At 39.0% G+C, this 20,048-nt stretch overlaps 1 protein-coding gene across 1 annotated transcript in view; it reads left to right on the top strand.

The window, feature by feature from the left end:
- Positions 1-1,738: 1,738 nt before the first annotated feature.
- Positions 1,739-20,048, top strand: part of fndc4a (fibronectin type III domain containing 4a) — an 84,078-nt gene continuing 65,768 nt past the window's right edge. The window contains exon 1 of the mRNA XM_015352170.2: positions 1,739-2,296. Coding sequence (XP_015207656.1) covers positions 2,221-2,296 — 76 coding nt within the window. The 5' untranslated portion in view covers positions 1,739-2,220. The remainder of the gene's footprint in view (positions 2,297-20,048) is intronic.

Genomic DNA, 20,048 nt, shown 5'->3' with positions numbered 1-20,048 from the left:
GTAAAGATTTCCAAAGATTTTCAAACACACCCTGATGACAATCTTCTTCTGCGTGATGGACTTTCTCAAAATATTCATCCCACTTGCTTAAACCATACCCCTAGGTGAGTAATATAAAGAGCTTTATATTTTTATTTAGGTATTTGTTCAGCAGGATTTATTTGTGGTCACAGAAACTTTAAGTGTGGAACTTTGTGGGTAGCAAAAACTAATAGTATGTACAGTGCATGGGCTTTTATTTAGTTTTAGGGTTCCAGTGGTGGTACTGTAATCAGGAAAACACATTTTAGCTGTTTCCTTAAGATTTCATAGAGCTGATAACTGATTTCCTTCTGTTTGTGCTGATCTTGAGCACTGAAGCATCATGCAGTCGATCTTGCAGTCAACTTGAATGCTCTGTACACAAATAATCACGGATGTTTATCAAAATGTTTTTACAGAAAATACCAGCCTTTGCTTCTGTCTTAACCTTTTCTTTTATTAAGGTTTAGACTTACAGTATGGTGACACCAGCAGAGTGTGTACACCCTCGGGCAATCATTAACTAATGCGTCACCACAGTTAATTTAAAAATAAGGAAGGCCGTATGCTAATTGTTTGTGAGATCACAGGACAGCTGTAATTATTGTTCTATAGCCGAGAGAAGAAATTGGAGCATCCAGTTAAACAAGACATGTACCGGCTTGATGTGGAGAATTGAATTATTTGTTCTAGGTATCCATTTGTCTAAAGAAAGAGTCTTTATTAACAAATGCGAATACATTCAAAGCTGTGCAGAATTATCAACAAGCCGCTTAGCACCATCTGGAGGAAAGTTATCTTATTTTCAAAATCTTCTAACTCGGTACCTAGAGCACATACTGTATCATAAGGACAGTATCACCACGGCTAAATCTGACCAGCAAACACTAAACCCAAATTCCCTCACATTAAAAAAGAGTTTACCGGTCATTGAATCTAACAGGACCCATGTGTTGAAACAGCAGATGTCGTAAATATTATTTTAAAAGACTACTGCATCGAGAGCGGGTAAATACAGAGATCTGTTGCAGAAAAGAGGATACCTGTGCGATAAATCTCCGCTTTGTAAGTCTGTAAACTTTGGATTTATAAGCATGTTTCAAAACTCGGGGGAAATTGAATGGTGAGTGGATTTTTTTAAACACTTCATGCGCAAGAATGCATCTCGTTTTCAGAGGAAATTCAAACAAAGAACCAGCGCAGGCCAATCGGAATCAAATATTTATATATAATTGATTTCCTGCTAAGAGGAACACGCAGTCGTTTCGTACTGAAATTAAGCGTCAGTAAACAGGGGAAATAGCTCACCTACTGTAAGTGCCAAAAGCCAAGTACTGAAAACATGGAGGTCCTGCCCTGTGTATAATCTTGGAGAGCCGCCAGCGGTGCTGCAGAATGGGTTTTTTTTAACACGCAAGTCTCGTGCAGGTAGACTTGATTGAGCGAAGAAGGCGAACTTAATCTTCAGAGCTTCAACCAAGAGGAGCTATCCATGGTGATGAAGCATGTCTGCTGTCCTTTGCTGTCATCAAACGATAGCATCTTTTCGCAGGTAACACTTAAATGGACCTACAAACAGTGCAAGTATCCGATTCAGAGCAGTAGTATGTACCGTATTCTTGCAAGGGGGGGCAGCCTCCGTGCTCTCTCATAGTGTGCAACACCTGATGTGAAGAACAAGAGTACCGCAGTCGCGCAGCTTGGATGATAAAGAAAATCGGCAAGGGCACACAGACATGAAAGCAGAAAAGGGACTACGTGCGTTTGTTTCAGACTCGAAAAAGCAACGAGATGTTTCAGATGTGACGTCGACATCCATTACTTTCTGTGCATTTCCACTTGCTTTCCATAACGACGACGTTTGGATCCAAAGCCATGTTATCGCCACGACCCCTAAAGAAAAAGTTAATATGATTTCATTTGTAACGTACTTGAAGTTGATTGAAGAGTAGCTTTGGGACACTGAACTGCAAACAAATCTTATGAAACCTGCTAACAGGTTCTGTCGAAATTAAATGCACGGATGATCTGGAAAAGAAACGATTTGCAAAATATATCAAATACACAATGTTCACCGCATTAATATAACTGCCGTGGTTACCATGGTTAATAGCGCAATAAGTTAACTGGAAAAACTAGTGGATTTCTGTCTGGAAGCGAACTTTTTTTTCAAGAGGAAAAAATAAAATAAAGGAAGGCATGGCACAAGTCCCTATTTATGTGAACTGTATTGCGCTGGTGCTTTCTAGCTGTAACATCCTTTTGGTGGAAGCAAGTAAGTGACTAATTTATTCTTTGAGTCAATGTTTTGCTTCATAGAAGACTTAAAGTTGCAGGATAATACACAGTAAATGGATGAAATGTCACTGTTTAACAGTTTTTTTTCTTCAATATACAGTAACAGTTAACTACATTTTTACGTTGAACTAAAACCTGATGTTGACGCATTTCTTTTCAGAGTCTGTCGAAAAAAATCAGTTTAATCTTAAATTTAGTTTTACAGAACACGTTCCGCACGACCTGCACGGCGTCACAGCAGCAGCAATATAAGGAGAACTCACTTCTAGAAAAAAATATAAAGTTAAAACTGCTGTATCATAATCATTTCTGTATTTTTTTCTTGCGATTGAAAATCACAATTTCAAAAATTGTTACCGTAGCTGACAGCCAATCACAAAATCAAATTATGAATCGATGTTATCCAGCAGTTTGGTTTTAATCTGCCTTTCAGTTCTTGTATTTGTTTAGTACCGAAATGTCAAATGCTTCGGATTTAAGAAGTCTTTGATAGGTTTTTCATAACTGATATTATGAAAAGAAATATGTTTTTTTTTTTAGTTGATACTCTAAAATATTATTTTTGATGTACAGTATGTAGGGTGTGAAAACGTTTTCTGATGCAAGATGCAGTATTGATTCAAATTTATCTCTCAAGAAACAAAACAGCACTTTTAAAATTTAGTAAAGCTCATATCTAGGCAATTAAGTAATCACATTTATAATACTACGTATATATTCATATACAGTACGGTATAGTCGTCTTAAGTTACATCTTCTTGGAATAACATTACAGAAGCAATGTGATCTACATATACAGTACTAACTACATTTGTTCAAACAATATCTGTTAAATGTGCTTTAGAGCCCAGCAGCTCTTTTGTTAGAATTGATGGAGCTCAAAACCAAACAAACAGGAAATGCACTCTAAAATGAATCAGATACATTTAGTTAAATACATTGTTGATTCTATTAGTTAAAGTTTATTTCCTTAACTTTGCTAGGTATGGTTTTTTAGTGGTACTGTAGGTAGGGTTAACCAAGAGCTCTGAACAATACCCAAACTGTAAAAATGTCACACTTTCCCTCTTTTAAGGTATTTGTTAAATATGGTGGAAGATAAAATGATCTACTAAGGAAAATGGAAACCGTGAACTAAAGAGTTAAGATCAGTAAGCCTAGAGATTTTTATAATGCCCCAGACATGTAATAATTGTAGTTACTATAGCTGCAAATCTGTCAAAAAACAGTAACTCAATAACTGTTACTGTACTTTATGTAAGTTGGTTATTTGTATCTGGGAATCCTTAAGGTGAAGGGTTTGGGTTTAGTCCTGTGTACAGCTCATTACAGGTTCTCGAATTCCCAGAATGAGACCTATTGCACACTACTGACACTATGAGATGGCGGAGGTGGGTACATTAGCTTAATGGGAGAGTAGCACTTGCTTACTGCTCTCAATATTGTGGGTGTTAGAAATAGGTTTTGAGAGCTCCCAAACACCGACTTTGTGCTAATAAGCCTCTATTTTTTATTTATTTTTGCAATATCAAACGCACAGTCAATCTTTGGCTTTTATTTACCTGGGTATTAAGAACTCCTCTAATTTTCAGCAGAATCGTTAAGAGAATACACATGTGAGGCTGAATACAATTAAAGCAAATTTGTCTAGCTAATCTTAGAATCCAGAGTCTTTCATCCTCTGCACCCAAGGTCAGGATTGTAGCCCTCTTGATTCCAGTCATTGCAAAGCCATTGGGAATTTGAAGAAAAATCACCCTCATTTACAGTAGGAATCCCCCACCATTTCCCTTTTCACTGGTTTGGATTAATTGGATTCTCAGCACTTTACATATCCATCCTGGTTTACAAGAATTGATTGTACACTTGGTGACATGTTTTATGTCTACGGGCTGGGCAAGATTCATGAGGGAGTGAATCATTCTCACTGGGTTTTCTTATTTTTATATACCCCAGACTCTGCACAACCTTTTACACCTATGGGAGACATGTGACATTCCTTTAGCCACCCACACAGTGGCTGATCTAATTGATTTAACATCACCACAAGGGGTCTAATCTTATCTCCACATGACTTCTTTTGTCTACAGTATAATGAATCTGCTCTCAATTAAATGTGTAAAATACTTTTGAATGTGTTACATACTTAAATAAATGGGATATTAGTATGGACTGGGATGTGTCTTTAACAGTACTTTTTCTTCTTTTAAAAATGTTACATTTCACCTAGTCCATTTGAAATGTTTGCATAGGAGGTACACAATACCTTACCGGTGGTTCTAGATAAAAATGGATCCTAACCCTCTCGGGTACACAGGAACAACTGGTTTTCACAAGACATATCTATAAACATTGATGTGAGTGGTATGACTGTGTTACTAGTTCAGGTGGGTAGCTGCGTCAGCATGCGTAGGCTGCAAAGGAACAAGTAATAGGTTTATTCCATGCTGAAAAAAAGAAGAAAGAGAACACAACGTTTCGGCCGTGGAGCCTTCTTCAGGTGTGAGAGAGACAGGGCAGTAGGCAAAGGTAAAGTAGCTGGAGAACAAAGGTTGGGAGGGAGGAGGAGTGAGAGGCGGGAGCAGGGGACAGAAAGAGAGGCCAATCAAGAGGTGTGAAGTCAGAATGGGTGCAGAGAGGTGTGAAATGAAACTTCCAATGAATGGAGAAAATTTAAAAGAACAGTAATCTGTCGTTAAGGGAAGGGAGAATGTGTGATCCTAACTGCAGAATAATTTTAGTTTCGGTGGTCTTTCTGATGTATGAGTTCGGAAAACCGTCTTTGAGAACACAGACGGAGAGATTAGTGTGGTCGTGGCCGTCAGAGGTGAAATGAGAAACAATGGGCTTGGAGAGATCTTTAATCTTCACAGCCCTGACGTGTTCTCTGAAGCGGTCTCCGAGTCTCCTTCCTGTTTCACCAATGTAGATGGCTGGGCATTTACTGCAAGAGATACAGTAAATAAGGTTGCTGGAGGTACAAGATGCTGTCTGGGTGATCCGGAATTGTCCTGAGGGGCCTTGAATGAGTGTGGTGGTGGCTGTGTACTTGCAGGTGATACAGCGAGCTCTGTTGCAAGGGAAAGTGCCTGGTGTGGATGGTTGTTGAGGGCGGTCAAGGGAGCTGTGAACAAGGAGGTTACGCAGATTAGGTGGTCGGCGATATGAGATGATAGGGCGATCAGAAAAGAGGGCCCCGATGGAGGGATCATCCTGTAGGATGGAAAAATTCTGGTTAATGGTCCTGGGGATAGGAAGTGTGTTAGGGTGGTAAGGAAGCACCAAGGGAATGCGGTTGTTACGGCGGGAGTTCCTGATCGGGTTGATGGTCCGGGGGGTGTTTTTGGCTCGGGCAAGGGCCCTGTCAATCACACTGCTGGGATATCCTCTGTTGATAAAAAATGAGTACATTTCGAGGGCTTGGTTCTCGAAGTCGATGTCGTCGCTGCATAGTCTTCGTAACCTAAGGAACTGTGAAAAAGGAAGAGAGTTTTTAGTGTGGTTGGGGTGAAATGAGCTGTACAGGAGGTAGCTGTGTGAATCCGTGGGTTTGTAATAAACTGAAGTGGAAAGTCGGGGGTAGTTGATAGACAAGTGGATGTCTAGAAACGGAAGAGTGGTGGAAGATATGTGAACTGTATATTTGAGGGACGGGTGGAAGTTGGTGAAATGGTGCAGGAAGAACTCGAGCTGATCGTTGGAGCATGTGGCGGCACCGACGCAATCATCAATATATCGTTTGTAGAGGTCAGGGACATAGCCAGTGTAGGAGGCGAAGAAGCGTTCTTCTACCCAGCCGACAAAAATGTTGGCATAGCTGGGTCCCATTCTGGTGCCCATGGCAACTCCACTGACCTGTTGGTAAAAAAGATTATTGAAAGAGAATGCGTTCAGTGTGAGGACCAATTCTGCAAGGCGTACCAGGGTGTGGGTGGGTGGATCAAGCACTGTGCGTTTGTCCAGCGTGTGCTTGAGTGCTGTAAGGCCGTCATTATGGGGAATGACGGTGTACAGAGATGTGATGTCCATGGTAAAAATGTGGCATTCGGTACCCTGAAATTGGAAATCATTGAAAAGTTGGAGCGCGTGGTTGGTGTCTTTGATGTATGAGGGAAGATCTTCAACCAGCGGTCTCATGAGGCTGTCGAGAAAGGCTGAGATGTAAGTAGTTGGACAGTTACATGCTGATACGATGGGGCGTCCAGGGGTGACTGTGTTACTGACTCCTTGACTGTTCCTTCTCACTGATGATTCCCAAGGTACTACAGTATCAGTCTTCAAGTATGATGTCTTTTGTTTGTGGGTTTAACTACTGCCAAGGTATCTATTTTAAAAGGCTGGGTGAGATACCTTAAACAACACTTGGTTGTGTGTACATTACATGTATTTGCAAAAATCGTTCTTTCCGAAAGAAGTATGACTAATTTATGAGTTCATAATTCTAGCTTGGTTAGATGCCTTTTCTCCTTTTTGCAGTTAGTTTAATTATTTTTGAATCGTAATCATTTGTTGTGTGAGCTACCCTCCATTTTTGTATATTTTGTATTGGATGCACTGTGGTGTTTTATTTTACGATTGATAAAAAACTGCTTTAATAAACTATCCCAAATAAAATACCTGTGGAGAATGGAACTGACATCAATAATCTGGATGTACTGTAGAAGGGATATTTCATATAACACAGTAACCACCATTGATGTCATAAGGTACGGAATAAGAATCTAATATACAAAAGAGTTATTTGTAGTCATTTTTAGGAACTACTCAGTACTCTCTTTTCAATAAAATGTTTACAAAAACATTATGATGAAGCATTAAGGCCCTTGAGGGCATGGCTTTTCGTTGTTTGTCATTTTATTCACCTATTTAAGAAGGGGTGATAGATATGGATAGGTTGAACAAATAATCCCACTGAATGATATTTCTAATTTTCTGTCCGTACTGTACATGTGTGAAAAGTGAAGCCCTCCCTCCCCCTGCCAGGATTCTAGCCCAGTTCCTCAAAACTCCAAGCATCAACGCCATCATCAAGGCAGTACAGTAGTTAACTCTCCCACGCTTAAAGATAGTGTCTTTGGCCACAGTACAGATTTACAATTTCTAGGTTTTAGAGAGGGGTGATGTCATTTCTGTAATTTGTTCATTCCACTGAGCCCTAAGCTACATGTACTTAGAAAATGCACCATGCCTGGCCATTTTTGTTAATTTCCCAATGGAGTATAATACTACTTTTACAAATATAAGGAACAATACATACAGTTAAATTATGTTTAAGTATTGTAACTTTATATTGGCCTGTGAAAATCTATTGGACTATAAATTGTCCATGTCAACAAGAAAGTGCCATCTTTAAAAGTTCACTAATGTGTACAGTACTTCATTAACAGAGGAAGAAAGGCAGGGGTTCTGCAATTAATTTGACATTAATGAGCATCATGTACCACACCTGCTGTGAAGCCATTAGTGTGTAAAGTACATTACATAATATACTGTGTATATCATATCATAATCTGGCATTATTGTATTCAGCAAAGCAAAATGGAAACTGCTTTCCTTTGAGGAATTGTTTTTTGTCTTTAACTCTTTTCTCATGCTTTCTTTTTCTTCAAAAGCATTTTTACTGAGTATCCTTCTGAGTGGTTCAACCAGTGACCAATAATCAACACATCAGTGCTTTGATCCTAGGCTATCTCATTAGCTATCTTTGCCTGGGATTCCCAAGTGTGGCTCAGCACCTGGTCAAGTACTACCAGGGTAAGATGGACTTGGCTGTTGCTTAGTTTATCCACAGCTTGTTGTACTCCTGGGACCTCCTCACAGTGGTGAATGGCTTTGATATGCAAAGGTGACAGAAGAGATTTTGTGCAGTAGACAAGCTTTATTGGCAAAGTGAGTCATTAATAAAAGTGATTTAACGTTTTGGTGAGCATGAAGAAAATAACATGTTAGTTTCATAATGTTTTGTTGAAGGTTAACATTGGGTGTTGTCTTTTCTATTCTTTTGTTCCATTATTTATGAAAATACATTTTCATTTACACTAAAACTTACACATATATTACACACATACTTTTAGCCAGCAGCCATATCACCCTGCAACTCACAACTGGCAACCTTGTGAAGCTAAGCAGGTGTGAGCCTGGTCAGTACCTGGATAAGAGACCTATGGGGAAAAACTAATGTTGCTTCTGGACGCAGGGGGTGTTTACCCTGTGGTCCATGTGGGTCCTAGTGCCCCAGTATAGTGATGGGGACACTATACTGTAAACAGGTGCCGTCCTTCGGATGAGACGTAAAACCGAGGTCCTGTCTCTCTGTGGTCATTAAAAATCCCAGGGTGTTTCTCGAAAAGAGTAGGGGTGTAACCCCAGCGTTCTGGCCAAATTTCCCATTGGCCCTTACCAGTAATGGCCTCCTAATAATCCCCAACTATGAATTGGCTTCATTACTCTGCTCTCCTCCCCACTGATAGCTGATGTGTGGTGAGTGTTCTGGCGCACTGTGGCTGCCGTCGCATCATCCAGGTGGATGCTGCACATTGGTGGTGGTGGAGGGGAGTCCCCATTACCTGTAAAGCAGAGTGTCCAGAAAAGTGCTATATAAGTGCAAGCAATTATTATTATTATTATTATTATTATTATTATTATTATTATTATAATACTTTCACCTATATTATTACATATAGAAATTTCTTGTTGTAAAATTAGAACTGTTGAATGGCCGTTAGGAGTAGCATTGTGGTACAGTGGTTAGCATTGCTGCCTCGCATTTCTGGGGCTTGGTTTCAGTTCCTGAGGAACCCTCCGCATGGAGTTTTAAGCTTTGGCTGTGCTTGGGTAGGTCTGGTCTCCTTCCACAGTCCAAAGACATACAGTACTGATAGGTTAAGTGGCCTCTGGGAAATTTGACCCTAGTGTGAGAGTGTGTGTTTACTGTATGACTCTGTCTGTGTCTTTGTGTGTTCTGAGTCCCGTCCATGGTCTATTCTGTCTTGCACCCACTGCCTGCCAGGATAGGAGCATGAAGTTGGCACCTCTTCAAACAATTAAGTGATGTGATGTCACTTTCCCAAAGAAATAAGGCACTATATCACAGAAAGAAAAGCACCTGGTTTCAACAGCATAAACCAGCACAAATGGAGTACAAACAAAATATGGTTGGTTTCATTGTCTGTGCTGTTCGTAGGGATGCCAACTTCACAGAGCTCGGGATAGGCAGCAGCATCCCCATGATCCTGTATTAGATAAAGTGGTTAGAAAATGGGCAGATGGAAAGCCAGTTTAACTGTTTCAAACAACCTCACAGAAATTACAAGATTTGTTTGTATTTGGAAGAACAGTATATAATGTAAGAAATCTCAAGAAAGATTCAAGTGCCAGCACAGTCATTTTTTATCATCCAATTCCAGCCTTTGATTTGAAAGGCTCAGAATAGGTGATTCTGCCAGTCCTTGTGAAATACTTGCATTATTAAAGCATTCGCATTGAGTTAGCTCTCAATTAGTTAAATGGAAAGAAATAGTAATGCACTATAAATTAAGATCAACAAATAAAACTCCTTATACAAACATCCTAAAATCCAAAATTCAATTCTGGACTCCCACCCTAGAGACTACTAAAATGATACCCTAGTCAAGTACAAATACACCAGTCAGTTTTATAGGGAGTATCTATTTGTACATAATACAGAATGCAAATAATTGTAGAGATCTGATGAGACAAACTAACATGTGTTCAGTTATTGAGTTTGATGAGGCAATATTATTTGCAAGGTACTGCATGTGCAGCCATATTTACTATACTTACCTTACCTGCAAAATCAATTGTATATATATATGTTTTCTTTTATTGCAGCATTTCACCCTGTGTCTGTGGAGCAAAGTTAGGTCACACGTTTTTGGGTTGATCATATTTCATAGCATTATGATTAAAGTTCAGTTTTCTCTTGGGTCCTACTCAGTGTTTGTACCTTTGTTGTAGAATAATCTTGTTTTACCAAATCAGCTGTGTGTGGTTTGTTTTAGACATCCAGTTACTGTAGCAAACAAAAATAAACAAAATAAATCAGAATGAAACCTGAAACCTTTCAGATTATATGAAAAATGTTACATGGCAATAAATTGCCTTTAAATAATGCTGACATTTAAGTCATTTTAGGACATTTAAGTGTTTTGGGATTTTGGCTAATAATGTATCTAGAGGTTGCTGTAATAAATTGTAAATGATACATCTGTGTATAACTATTCTAATTTCATTTTAAATGTGTACAAAAATAATTCTTATGCATCTCTTTTGAATACTGTACAGTGTAAACACATACACAGGCAGCTCACAATTACTTGTGTGGTTAGTGAGTCAAATGTAATTACTTTCTTTATGAAATTCTTAATGTCAGTGGGGAAGAGCTGGGGAATTTAAATTGAAAAGGAAATTTTCTAAAGCAATTTTACTCATAATTCAAGTGTATATTTTGAAACAAAATCATTGACTCATTTTCTCTTTAGAATGCTTCATTTTACAGGAACATTTTCCTGCAGTATAACCTTTCACAGACTTCTTACAGACTGGAATAATTACAGCATAAATAAATAATCAGAGCTGTAATATCTTCACTACAATATTCACAGTGTTTTTTGTGAACCAAAGTTGTTTTGTTTGTTTTTAACTCTCTTTGAAACCCAAACGTTTCTTTTTACTTAAATGTGTACAATGACGTTAATAGTAAAATAGATTTTGTTTTTGAGGTTCCAGTCTAATTTTTCCTTAGAGTCCTTCCACTCGTAAAACATAATACTATATGTTAATTTAATCAGGGATCCATTTTAAAGATCTCAGGAGAAAGCTATTCCTTATTTTTTCCTAATGTGCTGGAGTAAACTTTATATTTAAATATCCTGTAACAGGTACACCTTAGTAGGTTTGAATATTTCCTGAATATTCTTTTTTTATTATTTCAGGAAATATTGATAAATTAAATACTTATTTTATTGTGTAGGAACCATTACTTAATTCTCATTAACATTAGTATCTTTAAACAATTAACCATTTGCTTTAAAGGCAATTAACGATGCCTTTACCCTAAACCTTAGAATACTGCATTTTTAGGTGAATTTTTTTATTGTCACTGGTAACACCATTTCCATCATTCACAAATTTTGTGCTGAGATTTTAAAACAGGGTGGCATGGGGGTTCAGTGTTTAGCATTGATGCTGTGTAGCACTTGAGGTTTTAAGACCTAGGGTGCTATCTGCATGGAGTTTGCAGGTTGGTCTGATTTTCACTCACAGTCCAAAAACATACTGGTAAAGTAATAGGTTAATTTGCATCTGGGACAAGAGTCCTAGTATGAGTGTGTGTGTTTGTGTAGACAGTGTATATATGGAGTGTATATAGAGTGTATCTCTGAGCCTCTTGCTCGCCTGCATAGGCTCCGGCTTCCCCGCAACCCTGAATTAGATAAAGGGGTTAGAAAATGGAGGGATAATATTTATGTGTAGGTAGACAGAAGATGTTGAGATTAGGATTTGACCTTTCTGAAAATCAAATACCTATTTCTTGGGCAAGTATGTCTGTCTCTAGATACACTTAAATCCCAGCACAATACAGACTTTATATTGATGCTGGGTTAAGTGAACCAAGGTCAGGATATCTGACGTAAAGACATCTGTTTCTTTATTTTCTCATCTGATTTTTGTCAAGGAAGAAATACCAAAACAGAGTAAGAGACACAAACCTTCATTACAAAAAAGAAAAACATTTTCACACAAAGTACAGTATGTGGTCTAAACATCCAACTAACTAAACGTTTTTAGAGATTTAATGATGCATTGATATACTTCCTTGAGCCTGTCCTTGTATTTTGTTTGTATTTTTCTTGTTGTATGGTACATGTAAATTGCTGTATACAGTATGTCTTGGAGCCTTGCAATTACCAGTTATTTTCAAAGGTTATTAATCAACCACTATGAACCCTGTACTTTCATGGGAGACTCAAGACAATGTCCATGCAGTTAACCAGGGATGAACCAGTGGTTCTAGACTATTGGGGATCAACCTGCATTCAGTCCCAGAACATCAAATGCCTGTACTGTACGTACATGTATGTTGAGCATAAGAAGCAGAGGTAATTTAGACCACCTAGCTCATTTGGTGTCTAGTGGATAGGTGATTTGTCAGTTGTGAAAAAAGCCAATTTATCAACTTTGACAACATGGTTTGGTAGTTTGTTCCAAACTCCCATCATCCAATGAGATATACCATGTACTGATTTCATTTCTAGATGGAATTCACCAAAAATATCCTTTCCAGTTTCAGTTCTGGTGTTAGTCTATTACAAAAATATTGGCATAGCTGGGTCCCATCCTGGTGCCCATGGCTAAAGGTTATTAAATGAGAATGCACTGAGTGTGAGAACCTATTCCGCAAGACGCACTAGAGTGTGGGTGGGTGGATCAAGCACTGTGCGTTTGTCTAGCATGTGCTTGAGGGCTGTAAGACCATCATTGTGGGGAATGATGGTGTGGAGAGACGTGATATCTATAGTAAAAATGTAGCATTCTGGACCCTGAAATTGGAAATCATTGAAAAGTTGGAGGGTGTGATTAGTATCCTTGATATATGAAGGATGCTGAATGTAATACTCTCCATTGCTCTGTTAGCTCAAATTAATTATAAGTAATTATGTTTGCATTATAAATGTCTTCTAATCTATTTTCCCCCCAATATTCCCTGCAAGATATAATGCAGATGATGTTTCCAGTGCTTGAACAAAGCTGAAGTGAAAAAGCTTAAGTTTTCTTTACCAAACCATGTTAAACTGTCAATTTTTGTTAATCTTGGTATCATGTAGGCAGGATACCTGAGAAATCTGCTGAATTAATTCTTCTTATTTTCCAGATGACAATGGGGCACACCAGGCCCCCCACTAAACAGGTGGCACATGATTCTGGGCACATGACACTCACAATAGCAAAGAGATTGTGCTTGCATACCTTTGCTAGAATACAAAAATAATAATCAGTTCACACCAACACAAATTTGCTCAACAACCACTCAAAACCAGCTACCCGAGCCCCTTTATATACCAAACAGTCCAAATTATGATTCTTATTGCTCCACCAATTAACCAATTAATCAAACAGTGATTCTTATGTGAGCCTATATACAAACAATAGAAGCCCTGGCAGTGCCTAGTGGGGGTGAAAAGAAACTACTCTCCTTGCTGCAGCTGGCCTAACACAGTTGTTTGCTCCATCATGAACAGCAACAGCTTCACTTGACTTTTCTAGGGGCCTGTCTGCTCTGTGAATGTAAAATAAAAAAAGTATAATTAATATATTCAATGAGAAATTTGATATGAAGGATTAATTAGTGATACATCCACCTTCGCCATTCAAATTAAATATAATCTGTGAAAGATCCCAGAGACAGTTAATCAAAAATTAACATTATTAACAGGGTTCAGTGCTTTTTTCACAGGCTCAGTGACATTGAGCCCTGTTACAGTTGTATCACTGGAAATTTTAGGATGAAGATGTTTATGAACATACAGTACAGTCTGTCTCTGGGTGGATTCCTGACAAATCCGGGCGGCAGAGGTATATGTCCAGGGACGTGGGTAAAATTGAAGGATGGGGCACCTGTCATTGTGTAGTTTTTATGTCCTTTCAAGTACGTGTTCGTTTGTATTTTCTCCACACACTCTAGTTTCCCCTCAGCCCCCACAAATAAGTAAGAAGGTTAAGGGTGACTGCTGATTCAAACTTGCCCCTTTCCAGGGAAGGGGTGGGTGTTCCTGGTACACTTATCTGTAGTCTTTCTTATTTTTAAATCTAAAAAAAATATATAAGACAAGAACCCTGAGATCCAACTCTAGAGGTTATTCAAATATATTCAAAAATGCAGCAGAAGGATAGCAACTAATTACACTGCATTTTCTACCTTAACGTAACTGGAAGAAACTGTAGCCTAACAAACGTCTTTGTGTATATCTATTAGTAAATACTATTTGTGTAACCTTTTATTGCCATTGCCTCATTAAATGCTAAACGTGTCACGATCATTTCCCAGGATCTGTAAGTCTTGGATAGACTTATGTTTATGTTGTTTCATATTTTTCAGAGTCTTCTAGCAGCACTTGAACATTTGTGTAATTTTCCAATGTCACTGGTGCCAACAGACAACACTCCCCCAGAGGGCTCTGATGTATTGAATACTAAAGCAACAGTACTGCAAATCATTTCCCCAAAAAAGCATGGAGCTCAGTAGAGACTTAATGGATAATATAACCTTGCTTTGACCATAGCAATGAGCCTCTCACTCATTGTAGAACACAGCAGCAATCGGTTCCGGTGTCTGGGAGCAGTACTTACAATCCTCATCAGGGGTGGCAATCAGAAAATAGGCACTTTGCACACATGGTTACAGAAAGCATAAGGACAAAAAACACTTTATAAAGGAGAAGAGGTCATTCAGCCAATCTACTGTAGTTTGGTTTTTAGTTGTTAATTTATTGAAAAGCTCTCATTTGGCTATTTTTAAGAAGCTATGGGAGAAGTGTGGAGTAGAATTTAGGATTCTGGACTCATAAGTGGAAGATGTTATGCTTAGAGCATCGGTTGGGTACTTTTGTTCTAACCTTGAACAGATTACTTGACTCAAATTGTTTCGGTAAATACCAAATTGTGTAAATAGGTACATACTGTATTGTATGTTTATCTTTAGGTAAAAGCAACTGCTGAACAAATTAATAATTGTTTAAAAAGTTTTGACAACAATGGCTTGGTAACGTATTCAAGACTGCCACAGCCCTTTGTGTACAGAAGTACCTTAGTGATCTCTAGTCAAAAGTAAATACACAACATTAAAAAACTTGGAAATTCCAGTATAGGCAGCAGTCACATGGTATTTATTTTTTTAACTATGGCAAGTTATTCTCTTGACATAGGTCATACAAGAAATTTAATAAAATACAATTCCTTTACAACTTATTTCAGGAGACTTTTTCTATGTACGGTAAAACCTTGGTATTCACAAGGGTTAGATTCCTTGAAAACCTTATGGGAATAAGGAATACCTTAAGGGGAAAATAGGATACGGTTTCATAGCTCGTGAAACCAGCATTTCGGTCGTTAATTGTTTTCTTACTACAGTATTAACAGTTTTGAAATATTGCGAGTATATATTGGAAGTGTTTTTAAAGAAAATTAATATTGTAAACCTAAAACAAGGCATTGTTTCCCCCTATTAATTATTATTTATTTCCTCTCTATAAATCATGTTGCTTGTAGTTTTAGATGGTATCTCCTTTAAAATGCAACTAGTTTTCATTTAAATGATCAAAAAAATGTAATTATGCTGTGCATAGTTTTTTCCTGTTGGAACAGAAGAGGGAAGTTCATCATTCCACAGCAGAGTTGAGCCGAAATACATTATTGTTAGAGAATCCAGGATAGACTAACATATTAAAAAACAAAGCTACAGTGGCAGGCTACAGTGTTCTAAAGACCAGCAAAAGATGCATTCTGCATTTAACAAGAAATCAGGGCATGAAGCCTAAATGATTTGGGATCTATTTTAAGCTTTCTCAGGGATGCTGGGTAAAATGAAGAAAAAATAAAAGAAATGGAAATTTATTTTCAATAAGCTATAAATTAGAGGAAAGGGTAATTGCTCTTACATATTTAATTTTGTTCTGTAAAAGAAGCTTGCAAATGTAGAGTTTTGTTCTGCACTCTCTGTCATTAAAATAAATGCAGCTTGAAAGCACTTTTGTTTGTGATAACTGTTTTGTGTTCAGATTGCAGTATTGCAGCTCAGTCATATTTAGTAGAGGTGCATATACCCGTATTAGCTCGATTACAAGCTAATCCTTCCCTTCCACCATTATCGCAGTTGCTTAATTTAATAATCAACGAGAATATTCCTGTCAAACATATACAGTACAACATTTTCTGGAATAATACTATAGTTATAGCTAATGTACTTTCATAAAAAGTTGTCAATTTGTTTTAAGTCCTCTAACCAGCAATACAGCTTGAGCAGTGAGGCATTGCAACTTGCCAATCACATGAAAGCTCATTAGGTGCACTTTTACTGAAAGACGTCCAGGTGAAACGATTCCTGATTGTGTCACTGTCATGAATCATACTCCCGCGTGCACCTCCTGGCGTACGCACCGGCGCCGCTGTTAGCAATGAGCATGGCACTCCCCGCTTTCACATATAAACCCCTTAACTCCATTCACTCCACGCTCACTGTTGAGTTAGTCTTTGCCTTTTTCTTGTGCACTTTCCTTCAATTACTGTTTACTGGATACCGACCCCGCTCTGCCTCCGACCTCGGCTCCGTCTCTGCCTCACATTTCTCGGATTTGTTTACCTCGCTGGCTCGACCTCTGGACTCCCCACCCTGCTCTGCCTTCGACCTCGACTCCGTCTCTGCCTCGCGTCTCTTGGATTTGTTTGCCTCGCTGCCTCGACCTCTGGACTCCCGACCTAGCCTAGCTACTCCGACCTCGAACTTCGTCTCTCGTCCCTTGGAAGTCTGACCTGATTCTTGTTGGCACCGCATAGGGTCCGAACATCTACACCACTAGTCCTCTTTCATTTGTGTGACAGTCACCTTTAAACTCACCTTAATTCAAAGCTGAGGTCACTGCAAGAAAAGGCCACACTTAGTTATCTAAGCATTCCATAATGCCTCAAATGTCACCAGATACAAGGGAGAGATCCATTGGCATGCTGCAGGCAGGCATGTCATTTGCCAGACACTATGGAGTAAGCCACTCCACTGTGTCCCGACTGCAGAGAAGGTTTCAGCAGACCGCCAGGACAGATGACCGTCCAAGATCCGGTTGCCCTCTGTCACGGACGTCCAAAGGGACTAACCGTGGGGAGCAGGAGAGCAGAAGAAGACCCATATGCGTAGCGGCGAGACGGGAAAAAGGCCCGGGCTCATTGTGCAAAGAGTTCAGGAATGCCGTATAGAAACCTATGCCCTCAGGGAGCGGACGTGGGGCGCCCTGGTGCTAGGCGGGTCTCAGGACATCCGAACATCAATGCTGAGCGAGGACAGAGTGCAAGACCCGGAAATATATAGCCCAAGGAAGAGAGGGACAGGAAGGACAGCAGACCGGAAACTAGGGACAGGACAGAGAAGGAGCGCCCTCTGGCTGCAGAGGGCGTGACACCCTCGAGTGACCACACCAGAGCAGGACCGACACATCAGACTGGTCCATCTGAGAGATCATTTCAGATCTGCCACCCGTACTTCTGCTGAAACTGCCGGCAGACACGATGCCCACATCAGTGACAGGACAATGAGGCTCCATGCTGCTGGCCTTAGAGCAAGGCAACCTGTCAGATGCCCTCTGCTCACACCTCCTAGACGTCACACCTGACTGGCTTGGGCCAGACAAGGCTGCAATGGACTAGTCAGCAGTGGAATCAGGTCCTCTTCATGAACGAATCACTCTTCAGCCTGTTCCACGCAGACAGAAGGACCAGAGTGTGGAGGTGTCGCTGTTCTTTTTTCCATCAGTATATTTACTTACAATTTTTTTAAAGCGTTATGCAAACCGATATGCTGATAATTGTTCAGCTAGTGGGCAGCACAGTTCTGCAGTAGTTAGCATTGTTGGGGCCCTGGGTTCAGTTCCTGGGATGTTATCTGTGTGCAGTTTGTGTGTTTTCCCTTGGTTTGTGTGGGTTTCCTCCGGATTCTCTGGTTCCTTTCCACAGTCCAAAGACATGCTGGTAAGTTAATTGGCTTCTGTGAAAATTGACCCTGGTGTGTCTGTATGTATTTGTGTCTGTGTGTGCCACGTGATGTACTGGCACCCCATCCAGGGTGTACCCCACCTTGCGCCCATTGCATGGAAGCTTTAGAAAATGGATGGATGTATGGATGAATGTTCAGCTAGTACATTGTGAAGTGTTTTGGGATACCTAGTTGATATTAATTAAACTGTTATACAAGTATTTAGACATACCAGGTGGCTTGGCGTTGTACCAGTTTAGCACTGGGGTTTCCTCCCCAAAACATGCAGGTGGGTTTTGATTGATTCCTTTAAATCACCCCATTCTTAGGGGGATTTCTTGCTCATGAATTTTTCCATTCTACAGATTACTCTTAGTGTTGGTCAATGGGGTTGGGCAAGCTGTTGATTTAGAGCCTAGTATCAGCTTTAAGAGCTGGTCAGGTTTTTTGGCTGCAGAGTTGGATCAGGAAGTGCTAGAGCAAACTTTACTGAAGTGCCCCAGAGCCCGGAGCTGGAGCAGGGTTCCCAGAGCCGCGGCACTCTCTACTGCCCTCCATAGGGAATAGATACTGTATTCAGTCTAGTTTACTACGTGTAAGATACCTTTGCTGATTTATGGTGATAACAAACAGTTCAAGCCGTTATTAAATAATACTTCATTCATTTGTGTTCTATGATGTAGTTTCCTTTTCTGTGTTAATGAGCTGATTCTATAATTCCGATGATTAGATACTTTGATAGTTGAATATTGTCGTTTTAAGGTAGCATTCTTGTTTATCTTGTGTTCCTGTGAATGAGGTAGTGTTGTTTGGTTTGTCCTGCAATTTGATGGACTTTAATTTCTGGTGTTTCAGTAGTGCAATATAATTCAATATAATTGTATTAATTGTTATCAGCCTGATACAGCCCTGTACACATTGTTTGGTGTTTTTCTTTCAATATAAAGAATATTTTCACAGAGCTCTGTGTGCATGGCTGCAATGGGGTATTTGCTCCATTGTCCCATTTTGTATAATCCTGGTCTGGGATTGAACCCCACAGTTCAGTGCCACACAGGGCAATGGGCAGTGAATTTCAACATCATAGTGGCTAAGGCAGAGAGAGTGCAATCTGAAGAATATAATAAAATGAGCAAAACACAAAGCAGACTGAAAATCTGAATGAGAAGACTTTTAATCAATAAAGGCATGTTAGATATTTCAGGAGAATTAAAAATAAAACATCCACAATCTCTATTAAGTATTGTTTTGGAATGCAGTCGAGGAGTTCATAATTGTCAGCAGTTAAAAATATGTTTAAAAAGTTGCATTGGAATTCAGTGGTATTGATCTGTGACCATTTTATTCCATAGAATAACTTGAATTCAGGTTCAAGAAAAATACAGATGTTCTTATTTGATTACATTAAAACAGATTTTTCTGTTTAGAACATGTTCCTAGTCTGGTGCCATATTGTTATATGAAATGTTCCTTATTTTTCCTCTCTGCCAGATTTCTGTGGTTGCTAATTTTATTTAAATTGTTCCTGTGGACAGACTAATCTCTGAAATCATTAGTATCAAATTCTGAGATTAGTGTGGCTACAGAAACAATGTAGCCTTATTAGACAGAAATAAATAATTATCAGTAGATTTTATAATCCTAAAACTATAGTCTTGTCACAATATTGTACGAGTTGTTAATATTAATTTAATTTATTCATTGTCTAGTTTTCTACATTGTATTACATTTTTCTCTGTGCTCTAATTGTACAGTATATATCCATATATATATAGTCCTTGTAGGTTGCCTTATATAAATGCCAACCAAAGAAACTAATATAATAACTTTAGTGTATATTTGTTACTTGTTACTTTTGGAAACATTTTTAAAATTCATTTTTTTTATTTTAGTTTCACATCTTTTCAGAAAGACCCTATACCTCCTTTGTACAGGATACCAAGCACCCTCAAGAAAATGTTCAGGAACAATG

The sequence above is a fragment of the Lepisosteus oculatus genome, chromosome 2 (assembly GCF_040954835.1).
Source record: "Lepisosteus oculatus isolate fLepOcu1 chromosome 2, fLepOcu1.hap2, whole genome shotgun sequence".
In the NCBI taxonomy this organism is placed as follows: Eukaryota; Metazoa; Chordata; class Actinopteri; order Semionotiformes; family Lepisosteidae; genus Lepisosteus; species Lepisosteus oculatus.
The sequence above is the reverse complement of the archived record's forward strand: the minus strand, read 5'-3'. Positions and strand labels throughout refer to the sequence as shown.